This window comes from Cottoperca gobio, chromosome 13, assembly GCF_900634415.1.
Source record: "Cottoperca gobio chromosome 13, fCotGob3.1, whole genome shotgun sequence".
In the NCBI taxonomy this organism is placed as follows: Eukaryota; Metazoa; Chordata; class Actinopteri; order Perciformes; family Bovichtidae; genus Cottoperca; species Cottoperca gobio.
In genome coordinates, this window is record NC_041367.1 from 10,508,428 (window position 1) to 10,523,419 (window position 14,992).

At 42.5% G+C, this 14,992-nt stretch overlaps 1 protein-coding gene across 1 annotated transcript; it reads right to left on the reverse strand.

The window, feature by feature from the left end:
• Nucleotides 1–305: 305 nt before the first annotated feature.
• On the reverse strand, nucleotides 306–14,369 carry oafa (OAF homolog a (Drosophila)). The gene is made up of 4 exons (XM_029445596.1): nucleotides 13,643–14,369; nucleotides 3,356–3,490; nucleotides 3,056–3,236; nucleotides 306–2,267 (listed from the first exon to the last, which is right to left on the reverse strand). Exons 1-4 carry the CDS (start codon nucleotides 13,871–13,873, stop codon nucleotides 1,993–1,995), a joined length of 822 nt encoding a protein of 273 aa, XP_029301456.1. The 5' UTR covers nucleotides 13,874–14,369; the 3' UTR covers nucleotides 306–1,992.
• Between the last annotated feature and the right edge of the window lie 623 nt (nucleotides 14,370–14,992).

Genomic DNA, 14,992 nt, shown 5'->3' on the forward strand with positions numbered 1-14,992 from the left:
TGACCTGGGTTCAAACACTGGTGGCAAGTCCTACCACAGTGTCAATGCAATGCAGTCCCACCTCCCGGGGAGTGGGTAAATGAACAGATATTTTTCACATTAACACTATGAAGTATCAAGTTATTATTAGAATTGAATATAAGGGTGAACCCAAGGAGTTTAAGAAGATTATGTAGTCGCATTCCCAGTTTGAGTCCAGCCTGGGACCCTTGCTAATGATGCTTTTCTTCAGCTCTCTACTGCATACTGTCCATTAAAGACATAATATGTTTGCAAAATACTAAATAATAACATACAATTGTATATGCATTGCAAAGAAAGACTTTATTGAAACAATTCATGTAAAACTCAACTCTTAAAATGGTACATTACCTAATTGCTTAATTTTCTCCTTATGGCAACTTTGTTTTTTACAACATATGCGAAACTCTTTCATAGAAAAAATAGGTTTACAAACTTAATCTATAATTACATAGCAAAGATATCAGTGAAAATGTTAAGGCACTTGATCACCAGTAAAGGCCACACATAGAAATGTTTCACTCATTTGGTTCTTTAGTTAGCAGGACATACCAACACACAAAACACTAAATTATCTTTTGATATGGCGGAAAAGACTGAAATGAAGATGGAGGTAATACAAACCAAATTCATACTTCAACCTATTGCTCTTAAGAATAGACAGACACAATGAAATTTGGTCCCACAAGTTCAAGAAATGCTCCTTGAATTATGCATGAAATATTATTAGGGATTTGAGTTGCATAAATTATAGACATTTAACTGTTGACATTAACAAACAAAACCAAAAAAATAGCATTTTGGCATTGGGATACAGCAAAGAAAACATACCGTTTTACCAGAAGATGGCAGTATAGATTATTATAAAAGGCCATACTGCAGGTTTAGTCAAGCCTAACATGTTAAAACACCACAGTGAAGAGTGTGCTTCTAGAAACAGAAGCATTGCACCCTTCTTTAGACAGTATTCCCTTTCACTTTGGTTCATTTGACACTTTTAAACCGACATTAGAATGCGAGTGGTTGGCATGAGGTGTCCCCCGTGGATATTGATGGGAGCAAAGCAGAACTACATCTGTGCTATTAAAGTAGATAATAAACCTCTTTATCCACACTCTCTGTACAACCATGAAAACTTGGCAACAAAGTCGCATGACATATGGATGAGTTTAGAAACAGCGTACAATGATCCAAGAGGTTAAACGGTTCTAAAAAGTGTGTTTGAATACCTATTGTTACCGAGGACCTGTGGTTTAGACATGAGACTTAAACAGCTTGTTTAATGCAACAAAAAAAAGATACAAAAATAGTCCTAAATAATTTCACTTTGCAACTAAAATAAATAAAGCCAGCATTGAAGAAGCATTTCTTTTGTCAGCCAGCTTTAGTTTAACCGGCTATTAACGGTTTTTCACAGAGCTTTAAAAAAAGGGAAGACAAAAAACAAAACCATCCAAATGTTTCATAACCAGGATGGAAGATTATGTTTGTTCAGTACGATTCCTTGGACCAGAATGGGACTGATGTTCCTCTGCTGCTGTTAGATTGACCAGAAACGCACTGTCCAGCTTTGTGCAAACCGTAGCTTGTTTTGGGAGGTTATTGTTGTTGGTGTCTGTCATCTGCTCCAATAATCCCCCCCCCCCCCCCCCCAAAAAAAAAAGGCACATAAGTGACAGCTTCTTGGCAAAGTCACATGCTAGCTTGTAATTTTCCCAGGAAAAAGGCTTAAAGTAAGTGGGTCCTCACAGAACGACGTGCTGCATCTCTCCTTCCTCGAAGGCTTTGGTCTCTTTTGGAACCTGAATTCATTTCTGTCTCATCTTGAACATCTGGATCCCGAGACCGCTTCACTAAACATCACATAAACCGAGGTCCAGTGTTACCGTGTTTACTTTGAAAAGGCTGTGAAGGGGGCGAAAGCATTGGCTTGGCTTGGGAAAAATGTCTTAACTATCCAGAACAAAATTGCTAGGTCTCCTCATCCCATAGACACAGCTGTTTTTGGGGAACATAGTAAGTGAAATGGTAGCCCTTGCTGCAGCTCTTTATGCCACACTTGTAGGTCGAGCCTTTGCCTGTGGTGTCCCGGCTGCGGCAGTACTTGAGCAAACATGGGTACCACTCCAGACGCAGGCTATATGTGCAGAGACAGGGCTGCCACAAGTCTTTAGTAGAGTGACAGGCCTGAAAACTGGGCGCCTCCGTTGTTTGGGGCAGGACCTCGAACATGGAGCCGTCCACTCCTAGAACAGAGACGGGAGAGAGGGTTTATCATCAGAGCTTCTGGTGTCTAAAACAAAAGCAAGCTATCATAGAGTCGTGTGAATCATTCTCTTTCGGATTTCACTCAATTAAGTGCTGCGTTAGACTAAAGAGGGCAAACAAAAGTGGCTAAAAGGAGTGGAGACGGTGCTGTAAAAAGGGGAGCTTTGTTATGCAAAGGAGATGCTACAGTGATCCCCTTCACTGAAATGGTGCGCAGTGCTTGGTGAACCATGACCATCAACATTGTTTCCCCCGTAACAGTGCTGTCGGTGGACAATAGGGCCGTCATATGGATTCTCCTCATTGCCATTAAGATGCTGGATAAAGGCCATTAAAAACAAATAGTTAATGGAAATGTTGTGCGAGGATTGTGCAATGATGTCGCACGTTATTTCTCGCACCGTTTAGAGACGTTTTAAAGATTTTAGAAACAAAAACAAAAAAAGGGTAAAAGTGGGAGATTTATCAGGCATGTCACGAGACAAAAGGAGGAAGGTAAACATAGATAACAGTAATAGAGAGCCTTATGAACAAAGAGCCAGAGATAATACTCGGAGTAGTATCACTGAAATTAAGTGGAAAGAAGTGTTAGAAACAGGAAAGACGGAGTGTCTGGGAGATAAAGTGCGTCAGTGCAAAGATATAGGCTGGTGGATACAGACTGACAGTCTGGAAAGGAGAGACGAGAAAGATATAGTGGAACAGACAATCATTTTGCCACCTCATAGCTAGTTTCCATGATAAACAAACAAAAGATGACACTGACCTTTGTCCAGCCAGTGTTTGACATCGGACTCCCTGGTGTAAATGGCCTCCCGGGCCTCGCTGCACATGTTGTGTATGTGGGAGCTGAGTTGAGACGCCTGAGTTAGATTTACCGCCGCGCTCATCGTCAGCTGCTCCAGCCCTCTCCGCTCCTCTGCCAAGCGAATGGCATGAGGATTTTTCTGAGCAGACACAACACAAGTGATCAGTGCCCCACATCCCTCAGAACATTAAACTGGTTTGTTTTTCAAGAGCTGAAAATGTTAGCACATAAGTTCTGCCCGATGCCTTGACGTCATACCTGTCTGAGACGGGTCATGGACTCGCTCGGGATGATCTCATTGCGGCTGAGGCGAGAGATGAAGCACAGGGCCTGGTACTGGTTCTGCCCTCTTTCCAGCTCGCCCAGGATCAGCGCTCGGAATATCTTCACATCCTGCAAGACATAAGGGATGAGAGATGACTGGCTGAACGGATAAACAGACGACTCCCAGAAGACCTTTGAAGTGATGCATGAAGCGAGGTTATAATAACTTACTGTTTATATGTGCAGGCTCATACAGATTACAACAAATATTTTTTCCATTCCCGTACTTGATGTAGCACTTTTCCAGACGCTCAAAGTAATTCAATATGTGAAGTTCAAAGATGTTCAAACAAATGTCTGCTCAAACTAAAGAGGGGTTTATGTTAACTACGCCCATAGAGCTTCAACTGACAGTTTGTTGATACTTTTTTATTTTATTGTCTGTAGGCCGGTCTGTGCAACGTTGCTCTGTCAGGCTGTCAAATTAAGGCTTTGGACTCGTTTCTGGACAAAGCTATCAGAGTTTCTCACATGCCATAAAAGTCAGGAACATTTTTAACACGTTGTTTTATGTGGAACTGTAGAAGTAGGAAAATAGTGATAGTGGAGAATTGACAAAAAATACTTGTTTCTGTTGGCAAGTGTGTGAGAGATGTGGCAGCAAGCCCAAGGCCATAAAGAGTTCTGTGGCAGGGCATGCAAAGCATGATGGGAAGCTCCAACAGTGGGGAGAGCAGAGCAGCAGACCTGTCATCCCATTCATCAGACAACCCCCCCGTCCTCCCTCACTGGCTTCAGCTTTAAGACAGACACACAGTCCCAAACACCCCTCCTCCGCTTTTCACACACCCTTCCGAAGAAAACAGGCAGCAGAGGAGTAGCAGGTCGAAGGCTTTCACTCCATGAGCAGGAGGCACTCTGGGATAGATAAACAGCCCAGAGATAACCCCATTGAGTTCTCCTTAAGCTCTTCTGTCCCACTTCCTGTATGCAGAAGTGTACACACGGGCAAGAAAGCAATACAACCTGCCTTAGAAGTGTTTACGCTCCGTAGGTCTTTATAGACTGTTTTGCATGATCACCGGTTCCTCATTCTAACACCCACTTTTGTCTGTGAAAAGAGCTTCTGGCAGGCGTACAATACAAGCATGGGTATTACACAAGACAATCATGCGATACTATGTGACCTTTGGAAAGCAAATTACTGAGCAAATATTGATTCTCAGGCTTTATACGATATGAACCTCAGATGTTTCACTCTCGTATCTCTGTGAGCTGCTCAGGGTATTAAAACATGGACTCTAAGGACTGTAGAAACACAGAAATGTGAAATTAAATACCGTAGATGTTGCCATGTTATGATAATAACCAAGTGCTCTTTTTCACAAAAAGAACAAAGTCTGAATGATTAGAGAGAATGTCAAGACTGCAGGGGGCATGAATATATCACGGCGAACACAGTGAGATGTAATGAAGAGGGAGCACAATGCCGACAGAGAGACGGCCAACAGTGCCATTTCTCCCCAAATGTAGGGAACCATAGAGGCCACGACTTTAAGACCTCCCATATTGCAGACACATGGCGCTACGCTGGGACACATGTGTTTGTTTGTAGGCAGAGAGGGAGAAAGACAGGGGGGGAAGGCCTTCGTGTCAGCCACATGGATTTGCCCCAGGGCTCTCTGGGTAATTACAGAGAAACAGGGTAGCTCCACCAACTCTGCTTCTTTGGATCTTACTCAATGGAAAAGTGTAGACGCTGAGATCTACTCCTCCTCTTGTGTCATGATGTGTCCAGATTAATGATCGTCTATTTCTACGCCTACTGCCCTGCATTTGGATTTAGGCCAAAAAAAGGGAGAAGGGAGCAACAGTGCTTACTGTGGCAACAAGAAGGAAATATTAAAGAAATTGTTTTACATTTTGGGAAATGCACTTATTTCAGTGTTAGAGGAGAAACACGATACCACTCTCATGTCTGTACGCTAAATATGAAGCTACAGCCAGCCGTCCATTAGTTTAGCTTAGCATTAAGACTAGAAACAAGTGGAAGCGGATAGCCTTGCTCAGTCCAAAGTTAACACATTTGGCCAACCAGCACCTCTAAAGCTCACTATATCTCATGTGTGTAGTCGTTACAATTTTTGTTGTAAAAACAACAATTTGCGGAATCAATCTTCCCATCTACCTCTCTCATCTGACTCTAACTATTCCTTCAAATCGTACAAATAGCGCTGAATATAAAAAGGCACAATGGAATATTTTGGTCTCCAGCCAACTGAAATTAAGTGTAAGCGTAGCCTTTAAATGTCAATAACAAACCAGTGTTGATATCTTAGCGGTTTAGGTGCCGCCGAGATAATAATCAGCATGGCTTCCAAAAGCAAGAAGAGTAATAACAATGACATCATCTCCATCAGACAGAAGCTGCTGGATTCAACGGTTTGTTTGGATAAAGACTAGCCTCCCTTCTGCCAGCCTGAAACCAGCGCTGGCACATGCACACACTGACTACTCTGTGCGGACACACTCACAAGTGTGATAAAACGCAGCAAAAGAGTGAAATGTGCAGTGGTGTGATTGCAGGAAGTTTTACCCGGTTGTTATGATGACAGGAAGTATTCAACACAAGGAAAGAGTAACTGAACTGACGGATCAAACAACACGTACCTCTTTTAAAATCTGCAAAGTGAGTCAGGGAATTATGCAAACTGCTGATGGGAGAAGATACCGTTACCGCGTGACTGACAGAAGATAAGACAAGTATGATGGAGGCAGGTGTCGAGCTCCTGTGGGATATCAGTAGGGGGTAACATACGGTTTCCTGTTGTGGCAAAACCGACTTCATCTGCGCTATAGGTCCAAATAAAGATTCAGTCATGTGCTGTTAAAAAAAACCCAGATTACTTAACAGGAGACAACATTAACGCCGGTGACACATCTGAATAGGAAAACACAAATTCAACTTAATCAAGTGGGCCTGCCAGAGCTTGAAAATGAAGAGTAATGCCAGGAGAATTTGCAACTACTCCTTAAAGAAGTAAAGCCTATAACAGGCCTACATAAAATGAAAGGTTAGCAGACCAATATTTAGAGAAAATCACCAGGTGCGGACATTAAGAATTAAAGGACTGACATTTCCCCATCTTGAAAAAGGCGGGTAATGCCATAATCAAAAGGACAGCTAAGCCTTGAGTTTTTTTTTTGTTTTTTTTTACCGACTAGAGCGGTGTAAATGTCATGGCTATAAATAATCCACACAAGTACAGATTCCTAAGCATTGCTCCTTGACACCCGGGACTTAGTCCATTTGCAGACAAACTACCACTGGCCGAAAGCCAAACACAAGTCTGTATTCATGCAAGCGGACTAGTGGGTCATACTAAGACCTGTTAAACAGAAGAGAGGTGGGGAGCTGTTTCATTGGTGGTTACCTTTGGTGGTTATTTAAGAGGTGCACAAAAGCCTATTCAGACACTCAAAGGGTGCTATTTACAGTGCACACTCTCAGTCACTGTAGTAGTTACCCAGCTAGCCGAGTACGTGCTCTTCACAGAGGACATACCTGGTTTACTGGCTGTGAAAGTGAGAGATTTGTGAAGCCCTACACTGAAAGAATAATAAAGTTATTTTCTATGAAGGTTCTGTAGCTAAGAGCAGTTTATCCCAGTGAAAGGACTACTACTGCAAGACATGTGCGTCTGACTTTGGGAGCAGTACTAGCTGAGCCAAATCACACTTGCATGCATGGCTGGACATTCAAACACACACAGACACACAAACACAAACAGTGTGCTCGTAGCTATCCCCTGTGCAGGAGGTCCTTCCTGTTTTCCAATCCCCTCTAAGACCCTGTCTGTCGATAAGGCTGATGGCTGGCTGGGGAGGACTGTTGGTCAGCCACGCTCTGATGAGTCATTTGGGAGCACTGTGGGTCCGTGGGTATTTGAGTTGGTCTTTTTCCAAGCAAGCTGTAAGAGGAGGAAACTAACCAACAACTAGAATTTCTTCTCTTTAAAAAAAAGGCATTTTCCTAGTCTACAAGGCCAATATCAAAGCTCACCGTTTCACCTTTAGACAGGCTTCCTTTGGCCCATATTTAGAGAGACATGAGTGATGAAATGTTGTGTTTACTTTTAAGATCCATAACCTGCCTAAATGGCTCTGACTCCGCTTTAAAAACAACTTAGGGATTTAGAACGTTGGGTGATGGGGAGGATATTTGTCTTGGTGCATGTGGGGAGCCCTGACACACAGGTGTAGGCAGGGATTAAAGCTCATGTTGGGAGACAGAGGGAGAGAGGGTGAGACAGACTCACACAGACAAAAGAAGCGGGAGAAAAGCCGCCGCACTAAGAAATGCTTGAGTTGAAGCTAATTACATAGGCTCCAAAGGCAGGAATGTGGAGTCACATTTGGGGCTGGTCACACCTGGCTGACCAAAAAGCGAACCAATTAGTAAACAGTGGCAGTGAATGGACAATATCAATACTGGAGGCTATGGAGAAAAAGGAAAAAGGTGTTCCCCTTGGTTTTTCTCCTGACAGAAAATGGTAGGTAATGTACTGTTTGGAGTTTTAACACATGAACTACAGCCACAAAAAGTCTTCAAACCTGTGCAGGGTACAGTATGTGCAGACCACTATGAGGGAATTATTCATTCACACAGAATCTGGATACAATTATCCTGACATCCAAAACTGTTTGTGGAGAGTGTGCACTTGGGAAACGAGTGGGACACAAGCAGTGAGTGCTAACAGGATAGGAAATGAGGCAGCTAGATACAATAGGGATGGCTACAGCTCCTATTCATCCTCCAACCGTTGTCCCACAGCTTTCATATCCTGTTGCAGGGGACACACAAACAGCTATTTAATGACAAGGGATTTAATTGGTAATATTTTTTAAAGAAGGATATTTGAATATATTGGTCTTTTTCAAAGCCTATATCTAAATACCTAAATAAGCCTATACCTAAATATCCTCAAACAACCCAAACAAAACTCAAATTAAATTCTTACATTTAAATTAAAAACAGTTTGAATGTAATCAGCATGTATGAGATGTCATCTGATGAAGTCAGTTTAGTAGACAATTTGGAAAATGTGACCAACAAACATTTCTTCTTACGATTCCCACAGTATTCTTTAGAAAAGAAAGGGATGAAAGCATTTTAAAAACTTTCCTTGCTCTTTTTTTAAGAACTTTGATAATAGAAACTGTGTTTTATGACTGGAGAAGCAACACAAGAGCAGTTTATTATACAAGAAAAGGGATGATGTAATCTCATCCCAGGTGTTGTCCCTTATAACTTAACCACCAGAACCGACTGACGCGACGGTTGCACAGTGAAGTTAAACATAATAAATTAGGTTGAAACTTACCCGGCTGAGCAAGCCAAACGGACACAGAATTTGACAAAAGGACATTTCAGGACACTGTGTGGAAAACAGAACAGAAGCTTTGGCAGGGTAAACCCTTTGTTGGCTTTTTTTTGTTGCCAACTGCAAACCTACAACCTCTGAGGTAGTTTGAAATGATCACAACTATGCACAATGCAAGCCACAACTACTGTCTCCTTGTCCATCAAAGGCTGTTGCCACATCACCGTGCGGTCCACTGTCCCAGATCATGGGAAATCATTTTAAAAACTGTGGATGCTCTGTCCTCTATCCCGGCGTGACTGTGGGAATGGGATGCTTTTTCTTTATCAGCAGCATTACAGACGAACATCTGGCCTGCTGGCGGGAGGATGATAAAGACATCAACAGGGGCTGAAGGGCCACGAGAGGCCAAAGGGGACTCAAGTGAGGCCTTGAAGGGCCATCACAAGGCTACAGAAGAACCATTTTTGCTGGGAGTCAGAGTAAGCAGGGAACAAAGGAGATTACGTGTATGGGTTCATCTTTGAAAGGGTCCACGGCCTGCACACATTGTAGTGAAAGAAACCGACACAGTCTGAAATTACTACAGGTGTAAAATGTTATATTTTCCCCGCAGAGTAACCCCACATGACCTTCATGTACTCAAGTAGCATGTCAAGAAAGTAATGCCAAACAGAGATCACACTTTGTAGACAAGTAAGAGCAGTGCAGTACTTCTCACATCTTGTTTTACTATGCAGTAACTTATCTAACGAGTTTCTCTAAAACAGAGCAGGAGTATTGGTCTCCTAAGGTACTATACGATGTAGAGAAAAGCGTCGATCTCTCAGCCTTGATTGGGGGTAAGTAGGAAAAACTATTTTAAGTTGCGTTTCATTCGCATTCATTTCAGTGACTCTCAGATGACTCACTGTGTTCTTTCACAACCTTTCACCTCAGTGGAGAGGAAAAGCCATGTGCTCCTATAATGTGTCCTCAAGGGTGTCTGAAGCAACACATTTCCCCAACACAGGTGACACTTACTGTAGAAAAGACTTTACAAGTTTGTACAAGTGACAAAGTGTGGCGTTTTTTTAGGGTTGAGCAAGGTGTGGCAGCAAAAAAAAAAAAAAAACCAGTACTCGTCGTCATCAGGGAAATACAACAAGCAGTTGCATTAACCCACAAAAAAAAAAAAAAGATTGCCAGTAAGCCTCCCACACAGGAGAGTTTTCCTAACAGCTAACAAGAGCCAATTTTAACATGTGATACAGTATGTGAAGGCTGTGAGAGAACAGGCTTCAGCCAAAATGGATCACAGATAATGTACTGTATATCCCAAAGGTAGGGCACAAAGAAAGGCCAACCAACCTGCCTCACCACCCCCAACTCTCATCCTGTGTTTGACATAGCACATTAGGGTGTGTGAAGAATCTCCAGTTCATTATTACAGCAAGCTTAATGTTGGGCGTATCCATAAAGCCTCTGTACTTTGAAGACAATCAGAATAAACACAAGCGTGAACTGACCTGAGGGTAAATCTGCCCCTGGCTGCAACACAAAGCTGTTCATAAGGCTGAAATGAAATGAGAATCAATAAAACGGCTAGCAAGCTTATTCACACCACGGTGCATTGTTTACAAAATCCAGACTCGTTTAACACGATAGTGTGAGATAGCGAGTGTCAAGTGGCCTCCAACATCTGTTGCTCACATGACCGATCAGCATAGCAAGGGGTCACTCTCATGCCGTACACTGATGTGGATATATTTAAAAAGTTTCCAGCAATAGCAATAATGAACCCTTTTGAAAACTTCAGTTGTAAAGCTACTGGCTATGTGGTTTATGCGTCCCCAAAAGATTTACAAGACACTATTTTGACATTTCTGTAGAGGGACAGCAAACTGTTAGAACAAGATCTGTGTGTGGAAAAACAGCCTTTCCAAATTATTCTGCATTAGTGTGGCCAAATGTTTATCGGTATATTTTTCTTTAAAATAACTCAAAACAGATTTTTTTTAAATGGTAAAGCTGTCCTTGCAGATGTGTTATTACAGCGCCATGGTGGATGTAACTATAGATGCACAGGGATGTGCACCATTGCATCCCAGAAATGAAACCTTCTTCAAGTGTCTCTCAGCCGAGAGGCCTGTGAAGTCACCCGCATTCCTGCATTGATCAAACCCACTAGTTAGACATGAAAGAATGACACACTGAGTACAAACTGATTAGCCTCTCTGACAAACTTTCTACATCTGGAAAGACCCAAAAACAGCCTCTCAAATATGCGAGACATTTCCCTCGGATTACACTCCAAGACAGGGTTTATGTTCGGCTCAATGTCTTAAACTGTGTTAGACCATAAATTGTTGCAGTGGTTGCCAAAGGAAAAGAGAGAGAGATTCAGATCTGCACTGAATCTGCAAATGACTTAAGAAGAACCGTCTATTCCACGGCTACACCAGCACATCTGATTTGTCTCGTGTTGAAAAACTCGTACACAGACATTGAGCATGTCATCAGGATATTACGACTGCAAACATGTTGCTGCAATTTTACATCGTTAAGAGTAGATTCAGCTGGAAATACTTCTCCGCCGATAGCGGATAGGAATGAAATGGTGAGATTACTAACAAGTCCCTAAAGATTTAAAAAGACGTTAAAGCAACTACAGAATTCTCAGCCGCTCATCAACCCCCTCCCATGATATGCCCTTCCTTTCGCAAAAATGATAATGTCATAGTTCAGTCAGTGGTTGGAATTTAGTAGACGATCTACACGATGAGCTGTACTCAACATGACACAGAGGTGTGATGAGCAAACTAAACCACATCATCTGTTCCATATGGCCTACAGACCTTCAGAGCAAATGGAACTGTCCTGAAATCACATTACGGCTGATTCTCACAGTGATTCATTGCTTGGATAAGGTTGACTAAACTTCCTTCTCACATCCAGCAGACCAGTCCGCCAGTGTCTAATGACTAAAGCATTTACATTCTATCTTTGCCAAAAGCGCAAGACTGTCTGATCATTAATTCTAGAGGTTTTTGAATGATCAGAGAGATAGAAAACATCAAACATAGACCTCAATACTTGGATGAATCCAATAATTGGACAGCAAAACATCTCAGTTTAAAAAACGGAAATGGTTTAATGAGTAACAGGAATAATACTTTAACCTGTACAATACTCATCCACCTTTGACCGTGACGTTCATTATGAATCTCCAGTGTTTAACATCCCTGTTAAAACACTCTTCTTGCCATATGCGTTCATCTGGACTATATATTCGTGGCAGCTGGAAGTGACAGCTCTTCCAACTTTCCATAAATCTTGGAGATACTGCACTAGAGCCGAATGAAAACCACATGCAGGAGAAATTGAGGGGAGAGCAGGAAGAAGTGAGCAAAGAGACAGAGAGGGAGACAGGGGGAGAAAGAGACACATAAAGAGAAAGAGGGGGGGGGGGGCGACCTACAACTGGAACAGATAAATCAGGCAGCGGAAAAGTAAAATGATCTAAGAGGTTCTGTTGGCTTTATTCAATAAACAAAACCATATGTGCACATGTATGTGCGACTGTGCGTGTGCACGGACGTGTGCAATGCATGGAGGGACGCGACAGCTCGGACCGCCTGCACAACCGAGCAAAGGCACCCCGCTCACAGATCAGTGTAGGTCTCTTTATATTGGTGTGTCACCAATGATTGGGGGTGACGGCCTCTTCTCTTTCAACTCTAAATTAGCTGTTTTGGTTAGTGAACCAGACATGCAGATCAAAAAAGGTCAGACATGCCCACTTAATCCTGGTAAATCTCCCCCTTCACATCTCGCCAGCCTGTCAGCTTCTGTGTGACAGCAACCATCACAGACACATGCCTTTGCTTTGTGAGTCTACCCCCTCTCGTACACAGCAGTTGTAGTTTTCCTTCCAGGACTGACATTTATGTGTCCCCTGAGTAGTCATTGTCAAAAGTGAAACAGTGTCATCTTTCCAAAAATCATGAATGGTCACGGAGGGACACTTGATCTGCTCATCTACTTATAAGAATGCTAAATATGGCCGCTGATTATCAGCTCCTGGCTGGACCCGTCGGCAGCAGGGGTTTTAAAGCCACTGGGGTGTGTGAACATTCACATCTAAGGAGCAGCAGCTGTCTTGATCTTTGTGAAGTCAAGCTGAGATGGAAAAAGATGAATGAAACTACTTCTAAATTATACCTACGCTTATGTACGAGTTACTGGCTTAAAGTTATAGTTTCAGATTCAGCAATCATTTAGCTTGACCCAGAAGGCCATTGTGGTTACATGATTTATCAGTCTTGATGGGATATAGATGTGGGGCTGATGTCATTAGATAAATCAATGAAAAGCCCATTTACTCCTACCTATCACACTTTGTTTTGCGGCCTCACCCCCAGCGACATGACTTGGGACTTGTTAGAGCAGGGTTTTCTGTTCATGTGAAACGTACACACACCGTGCAGATTTTGAAGACACAATTAGGTGAAATTGTTATACGATACAACTTAAAACAGTGCATCCTAAAGTGAAGGATTGGGACCACTAACAGGGATCTCCAGGAGGTCCCAAAGTCTCTAAAAACAAGGAATATGGTCATCTTGTGTTTTGCTAAAATTTTAAGGATGACCAAGAATGGCTTTTAATATTAAACTCACTATGTATACTATATGACTACAGTATACATTAATGATTTAATACCCACTCATTGGGACCTCTCAGGGAGCAAGAACGTTCTGGTTCAGGCTACATTAAAAGTGTTACAGGTAACTTCAGACTTTCAAACAGCATCTTCCAAATCTCTTATCACCAGGGTCTTCATAATGAGTGGGGGAAACGTCCCGTGAAAGTACAACAAGGTTTAGTATGAGTGGTAAACAGGACTACCTCTCACCTGTTTGAAGTCCGCCATAAAAGTGATGAGTGCCCCATCTCCCTGCTTGAATTCGAGCGATATTAAGTCTTTCTCACTGTCCGCCTCCAACACCTCCTCGGTCACCAGTCCGTCAGCGAGCCGGACCCGGACCCGCAGCTCCGAACAAAGTCCCACAGCGACCAGCAGCACCAGTGCGCAGACACGGGTCAGTATCCGAACCGAAGCCGCAGAGACGCAACTCGCAAACATCCCCAAAGACGCAAAACTGAACCCGATAGAGGAGAAAATCGAAGCGAAATCAAAAGATCTGCGTTCATATCCCCTAACTATTTTCTTGGATTTTTTCGTAAAGTAGTTTCCTTCATATTTAAAGTGTAGTTCACAGGTCGCACTTCCATATGGTCCCCGGTGTGCCAGCACTTCTTTCCAAAATCCCAAGCACGGTCATGGACAAACTCCTTTTACTTTAAAAAATAAATCTCTGCTTTTCACTTCTGGGACTCAGTTCACTTCCATTGAAAGTCTCTCTCTCCGGCGTTGTTGATAAGATCATGCGCATTTCATTTTCTCCCCCCCCCCCCCCCCCCCCTAGCGCTACAGCCGATGATCGCACACGTTGCTTCTCGTTCTGCTTTGTGTTGATATTCACGTCTCCGCTATTTTCTCCCTACTGCAATTCATGCAGTCCCGTCACTTCCTATCCGTCGGTATCCCACTGCTCGCCTGCTGGCCTCCAAACTTTCTGTTGTGTGAGTGAGTGCAGTGATGGTAGTAAACTCTTAAAGCCATACCACCCTCTGAAAACTCTGCCCATCCCCCTAAAGGCCTCATGTGATCCCACTGCACTCCAGCAAGCAGGCTTAACTAATAATACCCCCAACAATTATAACAAAGGTGTTGTTGGGATTTGTAAATCATAGCTTTGTGGACGTTGTTCTTGTCATGCCGGGATAAATAAAAGACTGGGTAGACTACCTGATGGTGATGGTGATACAAACGCAAACAATAACTAGTAGCTAAATAAAACATTATAATTAAAGATTTGTATCTTATATTATTTTCTCAAGTTTACAACCCTTTTGATATCAAGATAAATATGATAAATGCAAACAATTTATGTTATTTTTTTCACTATGTCATCGTATGTAGGAAAATTTTAAATAAATACATTATATCAAATATGATTGTGACTTCAGAGACTATTACTATGACAATCAGTATTACAGTTTACCACCTACAGGCTAATGAGGGGAAAAAAGATGCAGATTCCACTCTAATCTGTAACCGCAATACGCTAATAACCAGTTTTAAGAACAAAAGTTGAATGCAAACAAAGATAGGGTGAATTGTCTTTGTGAGCTCACTCTT

Excerpts from the sequence above, each read along its gene's own strand:
- oafa (XM_029445596.1), bottom strand. The coding sequence starts at position 13,873 with ATGTTTGCGAGTTGCGTCTCTGCGGCTTCGGTTCGGATACTGACCCGT. Across the intron at positions 3,237-3,355 it reads CCATGACCCGTCTCAGACAG|AAAAATCCTCATGCCATTCG; the intron begins GTATGACGTCAA and ends GTGTCTGCTCAG. Across the intron at positions 2,268-3,055 it reads CAAACACTGGCTGGACAAAG|GAGTGGACGGCTCCATGTTC; the intron begins GTCAGTGTCATC and ends TCTCTGTTCTAG.